Source organism: Barbus barbus, assembly GCF_936440315.1.
Source record: "Barbus barbus genome assembly, chromosome: 35".
NCBI classification, from domain to species: domain Eukaryota; kingdom Metazoa; phylum Chordata; class Actinopteri; order Cypriniformes; family Cyprinidae; genus Barbus; species Barbus barbus.
The window spans coordinates 23,003,121-23,017,308 of record NC_136763.1 but is presented as its reverse complement, the minus strand read 5'-3'; the positions used below and the strand labels follow the sequence as shown (position 1 = coordinate 23,017,308).

Sequence of the window (14,188 nt, the reverse complement as noted above, 5' to 3'; positions counted from 1 at the left end):
TAAGTTCCTCTGCCTCTTCACCTCACTTTCTCCCAATTTCTCTCAACACAGGCACAGGAGTTGTTTGTGAATAAATGGGAAAACAAAGTAACTTGCTTTACTTATTTGAAAAAGTAATTAAGATGTTTTCTTGTAAATTTAAAAGTAATTTTAGTTACTTTACTAGTTACATAAAATGTAATCTGATTACTGACTCACATTGCTTGTAATGTGTTACCCCAACACTGCACCTTTGTACCTTATTTACCATATATATATATATATATATATTGTTACCTTAAAGGTGCATATTAGTACCTAAATTGCATATATTTGTACGTTTTGAAAAGCTACTGCGCCAGTTTTTGTACTTTTTTTTGGTGAACGTATATAGACAAAACATTATTTAAAATGTATTTTGTGTTTCACATGCAGGTTTGGAATGACATGAGAATGATAACAGAATTTTAATTTTTGAGAACCTCCAACTAGGGAACCATCCCTTTAAGAGGGTAACCGCTATACTGACAAAGAGAAACTCTATCTGAAAAACTTTTCACCTCAACATTGCCATTTGACTTGTATGCAAAAGTTTTGCACACCTCACCAGTAAGGCAAAGCAAACGCTATATATCAGAGGATCTCCTGTAGTCGAGGAAGCAGCAAAAACACGCTCCCTCCATGGAATTGTAGGCGGTAGCATCCTTTGACGTTCGTTATCTTCAAAGTAGTGAGTCAGCACCTCTCTAAGCATCTGTCACCTGGGCGTCATGTTCCCTGACAGTAAGAGAGGGCAGCCGCCAAGACGGCTCGCTAGGCAGCTGTCTATCAAGCCTCACAACAGAAGAGAAGAAAATAGATTGCACTCTGAGCCCAAACAGCGAGGATGGGAGGCGGGGAAGGAGCTGTGCAGAAGACATTGAAGGCTGAAGGTACAATTCAATTCCCTTGCACTGACCTCAAACCAAAACGCCGATCCGAGCTTCTCATCGCTTCAGGCGTCGTGTGAAAAACGCGTTGTGTGGGATTGGAAAGCCACATCGGATGTCAACACCAGTGTTTATTGCAAAACTGTGGTAGTCTCTTGATAAAACATTCATATATTTTGAGATGCATTTTCAAATTCAGTTTGACATTAGTCATTTTCTAGTGAAAATTAGATTTCTCTGGAAATTTCGAAAAACTTAGCCTAAGGTTTTCATAGATAAAACAAGACATATATCCTCCCCAAGGTTTATTCTTAGTCTAAAGTAGAACGTCTGTGATTCATTTCATTACCGTCTCAAATTAATTGAGATCAGAATAAAACCATGGAGACGTGTGGGGGATGTTTAGTATCTATACTCTTTTGAAGCTTAGAATAGAATGGATGCACACTGACATCTATTTTAATGGGCTCTGGAGCTATAATTTGTTACCGTCTACATAAATGGCAGGGGTGATGCATTGACGTCGTCCTCTTTGGGAACTTCCTTCACACAGATCGGTACAGTTCCCCAGGAGACAACCGCCTGTGGTGGCACTGCAACATCATGTAATTTATGTTCCATATATATTCACTGTCCTGGTTTATTTTCCCACTGCTAACACTCTTTCATGATGTGTATGGCCTGTCAAAGATATGACCGTGCCTGATAGGTGGAGTACCAGGGCTCTGCAGTATGATGAGCCAGAGAAGACAGCTGGATACAGAAAGAGATGTGCTGAAAGCGTTTTTATATTTATAAATTAAACAAATCTTTTTTAAAAGATTGCTATATTTAAATAGCAGCAATATGAGGTATAGAAAAATTATGAATAGCTTATTGATATAGTGATATTTACATAACATCACTTGACTCCATGTAAATATCACTATATCAATAAGCTATTCATAATTTTTTCTACCTCATATTGCTGCTATTTAAATACCCTGTACAACTTTTTTGCACATTCTTTTGCACATTCCTCTTATATTACTATAAGTCAACAACATACTGACCTGCAAATTTATATTTATATTTTTTATCTTTTATTTTATTTTATTCTTTTATTTTTTCTACTTTTCTTTTTCTTAATATTTGTATACTTTATAATTGCACTGTCCTTGGAGCGGACCTGACTTACATTTCACAGCTGGTTATACTCTGTATAATTGTGTATGTGACGAATACAAAATCTTGAATCTTGAATCTTGAATCTTAAAAGGCATAGTTCACACACAAAAAAAGTGCTGCCATCATTCACTCACTCCCAGTGAATCTATGTATATACAACACTTCTATGTATGGACAAAAACCTTAGAAGTATTCTTTGAAATATCTTCAAAAACCCAACATAATTGGCTTTAGGGTTATTGCTGAAAATGAGCTCTGCAGCCAATTAAAGTTTATGACTCTTACACATGTTATCATGTTAATCTTCACAAATTAACACAAGGGTTAATGGCTATATAAACAAGCTAGACCACAGTCACATGACTCCAAGGCCCCTAAACTTTCAACAACACTTTCAGTCTTTATTAAAAAAGTACTCTCTGAATGTTTTAGTTAAAATAGTTTGCAAGAGCATGGTTATTAACAACAAGGTAGTGAAAGTTGACTAGTGAGTAGATGAGTTTATATGGTCAACTTGCGTAGTCCGATATAACTTGGGGTGACCATACATACCCTTTTTGACGGACACATCATGGTCCGTATTTCTATATTGCCTAAAATATCAAGGTTTTGGCTTTCTTTGTGCTGCACAGACAAATTGGTGTTTGACATCAAAGTACCACAAGAGCTATAGAGACCAGACTGTATAATAATCTCTGTATGATTTCTCAATAAACACGCAGTACACAGTCATGTCTCTCTCACATGGTGAACAAACTTTTTTATTACTTCCTGTGTATCCTCTCACATCATTTCCCCCACTCTGCCATGCAGTCCCTATTGTTACACCTCCCTCTTTTAGCTAAGCAATGCAATTTCTTTCCCTTACCAACATATATAAAAAATTTAAACACATTGTTATACCATTTTCTTTTTGAACACCTTTTTATAACATTTTCTTTTTTTTTTTTCTGTCCAAGATTTGCTTTAGAACACAGACTCAATTGATCTATAAAATTCATTTGTAAACCCTGCCCGCTCTAGAAACACCTCCAATGGGACGAAAATGTTTTCTGTTCCTCTGCAACATCCCTCTATCAGTTTCTATAATGTACGATCTTGGGGTCTGAGCAGGTTTGCAAACAGCTCCATAGATCCTGTCTATGGCAAGCCACACTTTTTGATCTTTCTGCAGTGGAGGCAAGGAATGTGATCTATGAAGACGATTGTAGTACCCCGCCTCACGTTTTCTTGCTTCCTCCTGTTTTTCCCGGAATTCATGAAAGTCTGGCCACTCTGGATCTAGTTTTCTTTGTATTTGTGGTAGAGTGTTGCAGATGCATCTGCCCATAAACAGTTGAGAAGGGGAAAACTCATGTTCCAAAGGTGTTGCTCGGTACGTGAGCAAGGCTTTGTTGTAGTCTGTTTCTTTGGTCCACAATCCTTTAATTGTGCGTACAGCTCATTCAGCCTCTCCGTTTGCTTGGGGATAATGAGGGCTGCTCGTGGTGTGTTTGAAATTGTATGCTTGTGCGAACTGATGGAAAGTATGTGATACAAACTGTGGTCCGTTATTGGAGATGAGCTCCTTCGGAATGCCATGACGAGCAAAAACCCCTTTGGCTGCTTTGACTGTGACCTCCGCAGATGTGCGACCTCCATGTATCTGGAAAAATAGTCCACAATGAGAAGGTAGGTTTTCTTTTTCCATTCGAACAGATCCATCCCTACTTTCTGCCACGGACCTGCTGGAAGAGGAGTAGGTAAGAATGGTTCGCAGTGGACTTTTTTGTGGTGTCTGCAAGTTTGGCACTGTTCCACCATCTGACGAATGTGTGATGAAATACATGGCCAACAGACGGAGTGTTGTGCTTTGGCATGGCACTTCGTTATTCCTTGGTGTCCCTCATGTATTTTTGTCAGAATGTCTTTTTGCAATGTCTCTGGAATGACAAGTCTGTCCCCTTTTCAAAGGAGGTCACTAGGTACAGTCAGTTCTGCTCTTACCTGCCAATATGGCATCAGCTCTTTGCTTAATGTGTGTTTTTCTGGCCATCCAGCTAAACAGTGTTCTTTTACATTTTTGCAGGTGGCATCCTCTACTTTAGCTTGCTTATCTGTTCCAGTCTGCTGTCAGTTACTGGGAAAGACAACATGACTGCATCGACGAAGACCTTAACATCTCTTTCCAGCTGTAAGTCTGCTTGTGATGGACCAACCACCACTGGTGCCCGTGAGAGTGTGTCTGCTGTGATTAGGTTCTTCCCCTGGAACATGCTGGATGTCAAAACTGAATCGCAGCAATCGAAAGCGAAATCTGAGCATCCTAGGTAGGAGATTGTCCAGACCTCTGCTTCCCAGCAGTGGTATGAGTGGTTTATAGTCAGTGAGAATCGAGAGGTGCAGTCCTTGTAGCTATGAAACTAGTCTCTCACACGCCCATGTCACTGCTAGTGGTTCCTTTTCAATTTGCACATAGAGCTTCTCCGTGTCTGTTAGACTCCTGGATTTGTAGGTCACTGGTTTCCATGCGTCGTCTTTTTGTTTCTGTGACAAAACGGCACCTATGCCGTAGGAGGACGCATCTATACCAACTTTTGTCTCTTTTTCAGGTGAATATGCAGCCAGCACTTTTGTTGAACTCAATTCCTGTCGCAATCTGTTAAATGCGTGTCTTTGTGGCTCATCCCAGAGCCATTCATTTTTCTGTTTAAGCAGTTCCTTCAGTGGGGCGGTGACTGAAGCAAGCTGATAATTCGATAATTCGCCATTCCGAGGACTCTGCGTACATCTGCCACGCACTTTGGTTCCAGCATGTTGAGTATAGCACTGACTTTGCTTGGGTCTGCCTCTAACCCATTTGCTGTGATTTTGTGTCCGACGAAAAGCATTTCGGCCTTTGAAAAACTCACATTTTTCATTCTGCACGAGTCCCACTGTTTGAAGTTTCGTCAAGACCTTGTTCAAACGCTGGTCGTGTTCAAGTTTGTCTCGGCCTAAAGTCCTCCAGCAGTTGAGACATTCGCCTTTGAAAATGTTCCGATGCTGATACAATTCTAAATGGAAGTCTATTGAAAAAGTATCTCCCAAATGGAGTAATGAATGTGGTGAGCGGTCTTGACTCTTGGGTGAGGGGAATCTGCCAGAAGCCTTACCTTGCATCTAGTTTTGTGAAAACTGCAGCATCTTACAGCATAGCTAAAGACTGATCAACAGACTTGACCCATTTGTTTAGATTCCTCAAGTCCACACATATACGGATTTTTCCATTTGGTTTGGGAACTACTACCATTCCAGCGCACCATTCTGTGGGACTGCTCACCTTTGAAATTGCTCCTATAGACTACATTCTGTCAAGTTCCTCTTTCACTTTTGTTCTGAGAGGTATAAGGACTCTGCGGGGTGTTGACAACGCATATGGTGTCACTGCTGCTCGTTTGCAGCTCGATGTGGTATGGATCTTTCAGCAATCCTAGACCGCTGAACACTGATGGAAATGCTGTAATGTAGTTGGTGTCTTGTTGTGTGACTGTTTCAATCCTGTGAACAAGATTCAAAGCCTCAATAAATGGGAGACCAAGAAGAGATTTTGTGACTTTATTTACAACATAAATGTCTTGAATACTGCTGTGTCCTTTTGCACTCAATATACACTGGAAACAGCCTTTCACTTCCAGAATATTGTGCCCTGGACCGTACAGTACTTTTGGGGGGGTTTTCAACGCACCAAACTTGTTTGCATTGAAGATGCTCTCTGGAATTGCGGACACGGCTGCTCCTGTGTCGAGTTTAAATTTAACAGGAGTGCCATTCACAGTGACAGTTCATTCTGTAACAGTCCCTGTTGACAGTTTCCCCAGAAAAGCATACTCCTCATACTCCTTAGGGTATTCTCTGTCCTGTTGCGAAACAGAGTCCAATTTATATGTCCGACATACAACTGCAAAATGTCCTAATTTTTTACATTTTCTGCATTTTGCATCTTTCGCCAGACACTCTCTCCAAGAATGTTTCCATCCTGTTCCACATCTTCCGCAGTCTTTTTGCATTGATTTTTGTTTTACTGTCATGGTATCTGTCTGAATTGTTTGGTCTCCTAAACTGAGCTGTGTTGTTCCTTAATGCTTTATCTCTTATCGCATCCATGTTCAAGCTGTGCGTTTCCTTTCATTCTGATCCATGTAACACCGCTTGTTGTTTCTTGACTGTATCATTCTGGCACACTGTTTGAGTAGCTTTGGCTATTGTTAGCTCTGGATCCAGCTGCAAGCGTTCTGACAGTCTCCTGTCTCTAATTCCCACAACTATACGGTCCCGTATTAGTTCCTCTTTTAATGTTCCAAAATTGCAATGTTCTGCTAGTTTGTGTACCACTGTTATAAAAGTCTCTACACTTTCGCAGTCATTTTGGCATTGACGATTAAACTGAGCTCGTTCGAATATGACGTTGTGTTTCCAGACAGTGCTGTCTGAAAGCTTCTGCCACACAGTCATATTTTTTTCTCTCTGACTCATCCAGCGGTAATAACGTAAAGACATCATCTGCTTCATCTCCCATGGCATATAACAAGGAGTTGATGTGATATTCCTCAGGCTTTGTGCTCAATCCAGATGCTAGACCAGGGTTCCTCAAATCTTTCCCTGGAGGGCCAATCTGCTGCAGAGTTTAGGTCCAACCCTGATCAAACTCACCTACCTGTGATTTTCTAATGATCTTGAAGACTCTGATTAGCATGCTCAGGTGTGTTTGATTAGGGTTAGAGCTAAACTCTGCAGGAGTGGGCCAGATTTGAGGATGCCTGTGCTAGACGAAAGAACTCGAACGTCTGATCCATCTTGGATAGTCCGCCGAATTGGAGAAGTCAAATGGCTCTGTATGTGCTATATATACTGCTGCAACAGCCATCTTTCGTTTGCTTGTCTGTACGCAGTTATGTGTATAACCCATTCTTAAGGTTCACTTCTGACACCATGTATAATAATCTCTGTATGATTTCTCAATAAACACGCAGTACACAGTCATGTCTCTCTCACATGGTGAACAAACTTTTTTTTATTACTTCCTGTTTATCCTCCCACGTCATTTCCCCACTCTGCCATGCTTCATGGGTAATGCAGTCCCTATTTTTACACAGACGGCTCCTTATGCTTTTCAATCGCTTTAACTGTACTTTGATGTCATAAACCGTTCAGTCTGCACAGCGCCGTTTAAAGTTGAAGACACCAAATATGTATGCATATTTGCCTCACTTTGTCCATTCTCTGTAGATCCCACCTTCTTACACGTCACGATTGGTCATTTATGTACAATGTCTGCATGTTATTGGTCAAACTACTTTTCAATCATTACCTTCAGCAAGTAAAGTATGAAAACAGGAATACAAAGCCAACCCTTGGATATTTTATGCAATTTAGAAATGCTGGCCAGGACATATCCAGGAAAAAAGGCAAGTATGGTCATACTAGATATAACCACTTGTTAGCATCCAGGGTTGCCAGGTCTGTGTAACAAAACCATCCTAATTCCTACTCAAAAGTAGCCCATTCACAACCAAAACATTGGCTTTAGTTTTTACCACCGACCATTTCGTCAAAATGCCTCGCTTCTTGATTTGGCGTGGCATGTGGCAAATTTCAGCACCGTACTGCAGCATGATGCCTGTCATGAAAGATTAACCCTGGAAAGCAGCTAGAGCACATACAGGCAAGAACGTAATTTTTTGACATCCAGTTTTGGTTCCCCAAGCTGAATGGTTGGGACAGGGTGGTGACCCTTGCTGTGTCAAATGTGTGAGGAGTGGGCAGAGCATGTACTACTGTAGCTACTCAGGCACGTCACACCAAATCTTATGTTATCTCTACAATATCTCTCTTTTTGAACTGATGTATAATAAACGTATAATGCTTATAGCATTCTCAAGCAAATACATGGAAGCAAGGGTCAACTTCAACAGTTCCTCTGTGGTAACCATGGAGACGATCTGCTGGCATTTCTAAAACAGATTTGTAAAAGCAGTTATTATGATCTTATTTAAAACACTACATATTTTAGTTATATTATACATATCTGATGTTCAGTCACCTTTGTATGCAAACACTCCTGAACAAGCTTTTAAAAGGCAAATATTGGTTGGCCTATTCTTCATATCACACTTATATGGTCCTGTATGTCAAACATGCAACACTTTTCATGCCATTAAAAATAAATGAACGAATAAATAAAAAGCATGCAAGGGCATAACATACCAAATAAACAAGAAGATAAGCCAATAATGTTATTGATAACTAAAACTCATTAACTAAAACACAGTAACATTATTGGCTTATCATCTATATATATATATATATATATATATATATATATATATATATATATATGTGTGTGTGTGTGTGTGTGTGTGTGTGTATACACGTGTATGCCTTTGCAATAGTTTAAGAAACACCAAAATACCCATATAATGTAATGTTTTTTTTTTGTAGTTACATGTATGTATACATGTGTGTGTGTGTGTGTGTATATATGTATGTATACGTGTGTGTGTGTGTGTGTGTGTGTGTATATATATATATATATATATATATATAAATATATATATATAAGGGCTGTCAATTGATTAAAATATTTAATCGTGATTAATTGCATGATTGTCATGAGTTAACTTGTCATTAATCACAACTTAATCACACATTTTTATCTGTTCTAAATGTAGCTTTAATTAATACTTTTCAATTTTTTTAATACTCTAATCAACATGTGCATGGACAAATATGGAAACGTTATGCAAATGTATGTTTATTATTACTGAAACTATAGTCAACAGAGAGCATGAAGACTAGACATGTTTCATAGAGGTCATAGATGTTTTTCAAAGAACTTGTTCATGTCTATTAGAAACATGAAAAAAGAAATTCCAGGTTCCCATTACTTCTCTTTATTTGCACCGAGCAATTTACTTATACAAGCCTGTTTACATTTTCGCAGGACAGGGCAGCTCACTTCTTCTGAACATGCAAAATGTACAATTATTATTTATTATTACATTTGTTTACCTCTCTGTGCCCACATACTGTATTTGGATGCGGCTAAATTCTCAATAAAAATATTTTCATTTATATATTTTACTGTTTCTGTTGTCAAACAACAGAATGGATATGAAATAGTGACTGAAACGCATAGGCGTAATTTACGGGTGGGACGGGTGGGACATGTCCCCACCACTTTTTACCAGGCTCGATATTGTCCCCACCATTTTTAAAAAGTAACTGAAAAATAGATTGTGTAAGGTATGTATTAAAGGAAAAGCACCATCTACAAATCGTCACTCTTCATAATCTAATACATTGATTTAACAATTTTTTCCGCCGGTCAGAAGCTTTTCAACGTCCTCAAAGATGAATATTAAGTCTCGTTGTGAAACTATCGCGAGATACGCGATATGCGTCATGGGATATGTAGTTTCCTTTCCCTATAATTAGTCTACAGATCCTGTACCTCTTTTAAAATTTATTTGTAGTCTACAATGTTAATGTATTTTAGTCTTACTCTTACCTCTACATTTTCTGCTCCCTGTTCTTGTTCTTTGTCAGTAGGCACATTTGTCTGATTCTGGGGAAAAAATTACTAGTTCAACCCAGGATCTAAATGTTTACATTTGCAATCATAAGCAATATTGGCATTTGTCCATCATTGAAGGCTGAATAATAGTTAAAGCACTTTTAGGCAACAGGACAATTCTATGTTATGACTTTAGTTCATAGTCCTTTAATTCAGTTTTGTATTAAATCACAGCACGCTCCAGTGGCCGCCAGAAAACATGATTAGCGACAGTATGTCTATATTCACGTAAGTTAAATATAATATGTTTTTGTGTTAAGCAAAGTAACTTACTGTGCGTGGCTGCTTCACTAAAAAGCTTCTTATATCACTTCCACACTTTCTTTTGGACATTTTGTTGATGTTTTAACATTTATGCTATAGGTAGCAACATTTACCGTTAACTAGCCTTTACATGTGGGGTGGGGGAGGAAAAAATAGAGCTTTTATAAAAACGTCATTAAAAAAGATTTGTTAAAACAATTTCATTTATTTAATTATTTAATTAATAAAGGTAGTTTAACCATTTTAAACACAAATTAACTCTCATTCATGTTTTACACAAGGTTTTGCGTAGTTCAGGATTGGTTAAATTATTTGATTGGATGAGGAAACATTTGGGCTTGTGGTGACTCTTGACGTAATGTTGATTCTTCCATGTTCAGCGCGTGCATCGATCACATCTGCTTTCAGCAAGTTGTCCGGCTGGTATTAAGAGAACATATGCAAGTAATTCAAAGTAGAATGAATCGTAATACACACACACACACAATTGTGCAATTAATGAATACGCTGCAGCTGAGCTGACCATGAAATGGTAAGTTCACCATATTTATCTTGCGTATTTTGATTGATATTAGCTACCCTGGATGTGTTGTGATAAGCAAAACGTAACATTCACATTGTGAATGTTACGTTTTGCTTATTTGGATGTTTATAGACATATTTGTGAATGTGATGCAGGTGTACATCAAAGTGAAAATTAAGTGCATTTCCAACTCTGAACTCAGTCCCCAAGTAAATTCGGTTATTAAATAAACAAATAGCAAAACGAGTTGTGCGGTGTCCCCACCACTTTTCAAAGCAAAGTTACGCCACTGCTGAAACGTGACCCATTAAGACTACATAACCAGCTTTCCATTCCAAGATGTTAATCTGCACAAAAATCCTGATAATCGAGCTAATAATATATGTTTCAACTGAAAGTGCTGCTCCTCTCCGCCACTCACTGAACAAAGCAGATGCACAGAGAGAGAAAGAGGTGTGTGCGAGCGCTGGGAAAGCAAGACCTTGTGACGAGTCTTAGAAAGTAAATAAGGTTTGGGAAAACCCTAAAGATTTGTCACTAGGTGCTTTTTGGAAAAGAAAAGTCGCTAAAGGGGTCTGCAAAGTTGGCAACTCTGTGCATCTCCATTTCTCCAACTACGGGCTAGGCCACAGGTCAAACAGAAAATGCGCGCTGCATTAATCGTGCGTTAATAAAATTAGTGCCATTAAAATGAATTTGTGTTAAGGCGTTATTATATATATATATATATATATATATATATATATATATATATATATATATATATATATATATATATATATGTATATATATATGTAACTGCAAAAAAAAAAAAATGCTGTACCAGGTGAGCAACCGAGCAAGTTTACTACAACAGAAAATCCACACATATGAAGCTGGTTATGTGATGCAAACATCAAAATGCTTTACTTTATAAATTATGTACTATGGTAATAGTTCATATGTGTTAGTGTTTTACTGTAACATTTAATTCAGCTAAAAACTGATGAATGGTACAGTATAGATATGTAGGTAGAGGCATTTTTTTTTCCAATGAGCCTACATTGACACATGTCTCATATTTCATCACAAGCTCTTCTTCTGCTTTCTCTTTGGTAACCAACAACACTTATCTTTGAAAAAAAATAGACAGACAGACAGACAGATAGACATATAGATAGATAGAAAGCCTGTGCTGGTCTGCGTGTCTTACCTGTCATAGTCTCCATTACAGAGAGCTCTGACTGGAATAGCGAACGGCTGCCAAACAGGGTTGAGGGTGTTCTTCACCACCTCAGTCTTATGGCAGATCGTAAACCTTCATGTTGAGATAACAAACAGAAACACAAAGATGTGAAGGCACTGCATACCTTCTGAGGAAACTTGAACATGACTGACATCAGCCACCTGCTGTGTTTATCTCATGGTGGTCAAAGCTGATAAATCATATAGCATCAGTTATACATATCACATTGTTTTTTGGGGTGTTTTTTTAGACTATGGAAATGACATATGTCATGTAAATAAAATGGTTTCCAAAAGTATTTGAAATTGCATTGTAGCGTAATTATCAAACTATAAAAAGTAGCCTCCTTCCATTTTATAACAGAAATTATTTAACATTTGATAATTACTTAGCCCCTTAATCTGCGCCCAAGAGCATCATTATGGGTATCTTGGGAGATGTTGCTTTCACAGTACCTATGATTAACACACAGCTGTAGTGTTTAAATCAAGGTAGGACACTTACGTGCCATCTTCGTTACTTCTGTAGAAGACCATGAAAGGATCGGATTTCCCGAAAAAATCCTTCTTGTCCAGTTTGTTGGCACAGAACTGCATGGTTGCACTGTCCTAAAAAGACAGAGAGAGAAATATATATAGGCTCATTAGAGCTAGATCTGTGATCTTGTTGAAGTGAACACACAGAAATGAATTAAGTCTATGAAGCTTTGGGATTTGAGCTCTATTCGGTCATGAAGAATGCTGGTCTGTGATCAGCTTCTGCTTCACCTGTCATTATGATTATGACCATGACTGCCATGTAGAAACAACTCTTGATCAGCAGTTTCAAGCTATGATAATTCTGGATGCGAATCAACTCATGCTTATAATTTTTGGATTGGCCGCTGAGATCAAAGGTAAGCACATTCAGTGCAGAAGATGTGTCTACTTCAACTAGAATGAAGCCATTTGAGAAATTATTCTATCTGGTTATTAAATTACACTGCAAGTTCTGAAGGTCTGAAAGCTTCATAGAGACATTACATAAAGACATTTAGTTGTACAAACACTGGCTGAATATCTAATGGCTGTTGTTTGCAGGGGTGTTTTCTCAGAAGAGACATAAGAGGCAGTGCTTCCTCAAAAAACCTGGATGAGAAAATAATCAACAGTACAAAAATAAAACTAGAGAAAAAATGACATAATACAAAATATAATTGGTTTATAATGCAGTCTTTTCTCTTTTTTTCTAAAGCATCTTCTCCAAAGAGCCAATATCTTTTTTTAATAATGCTGCCTCTCAACCTTGTAAAATGTTGAAAAACCAGCTTAATATTATTTTACACAGATTTTTCAGGATTCTTTGCTGAAAAGACAGTTCAGAAGATCAGCATTTATTTAAAATATACATTATATTATAACATTATAAATGTCTTCACGGTCTCTTTTGATTAATTCAATGCATCCTTTAAAATAAAACATATATTATTGTCATTCCGCTACATGTGGGGACATACAGTGGAGCGAAATATCGTGCCTCGCAGGACCACGATGCTACATAAATACAGACCTACAACAATGAAGTAAAAAAAACACTATAAACCTATACACAACAGATTTTAACTATAAGTATACTATATATAAATATTTACCCTATACAAACTAAAAAATAAAAGATAAAAAATACAAACTATACGAATGCTTCACATAAATACTGTACATGTGCAAAGAGAGACATTTTGAGTCAAGCAGCTGGCTGGGGAACAGTGCAGGATGATTTGTAGTGCATGAGCATGTAAACATACATATATTGCTGAGTCTTTTGTGGGATTGTGTACACGCAGCAGTGAGTGTAAAGTGTCTAGTGCACATAGAGGAGAGTGTGTTACTACAGGTGGTTTGTACAGGCCCACTCACCTGTGTGTAGCACACTTTGAATTGCACAAAAAAGTTTTATACAGTTTTTTCTTTGGTGTGGTAAGGTTGGGGGGGTTGTTTGGGGTGGGGGGTGGTCCATGTTTCAGGAGGTAGGGGTTTGCATGGGGTTTCAGAGGGGGGCGGGGTGGTTTGAGTTCAGGGCTCTCACAGCCTGGGGGAAAAAGCTGTTGAGCAGTCTGGCGGAGCGGGCTCTGATGCTCCGGTACCATCTTCCTGATGGTAGGAGCTGGAAGAGACTGTGGGATGGAGTCCTTCACGATGCTGTTGGTTTTGCTGGAGCATCGTGTAAGGAAAATGTCCAGGATGGAGGGGCACCGATGATCTTTGCAGCTGTGTTCACTGTCCGCTGGAGGGTCTTGCGGTCAGCAGGACTGCAGTTCCCGTACCAGACAGTGATGCAGCTGGTCAGCACACTCTCAATGACTTGCTTTTTTCAGCCGGCGAAGAAAGTGGAGGCGCTGTTGTGCTTTTTTGGAGAGTGCCATGGTGTTGGTGGTCCAGGTGAGATCCCCTGTGATGTGCACCCCCAGAGGATCTCACCTGGACCACCAACACCATGGCACTCTCCAAAAAGGCACAACAGGCACAATC

General features: G+C 38.7%; 1 protein-coding gene across 3 annotated transcripts in view; it reads right to left on the bottom strand.

Moving 5' to 3' along the window:
• Nucleotides 1-14,188, bottom strand: part of LOC306854701 (copine-5) — a 188,124-nt gene that overhangs the window by 37,896 nt on the left and 136,040 nt on the right. For 2 of the 3 annotated variants that reach the window (XM_079392909.1, XM_079392911.1), the window contains exons 8-9: nucleotides 12,186-12,289; nucleotides 11,649-11,753 (exon numbers count right to left, since the gene is read on the bottom strand). In XM_079392909.1, coding sequence (XP_079249035.1) covers nucleotides 11,649-11,753; nucleotides 12,186-12,289 — 209 coding nt within the window. Of the gene's footprint in view, nucleotides 1-8,827; nucleotides 10,354-11,648; nucleotides 11,754-12,185; nucleotides 12,290-14,188 lie in introns of those variants that run through there. The other variant, XM_079392910.1, reaches the window with a different exon arrangement.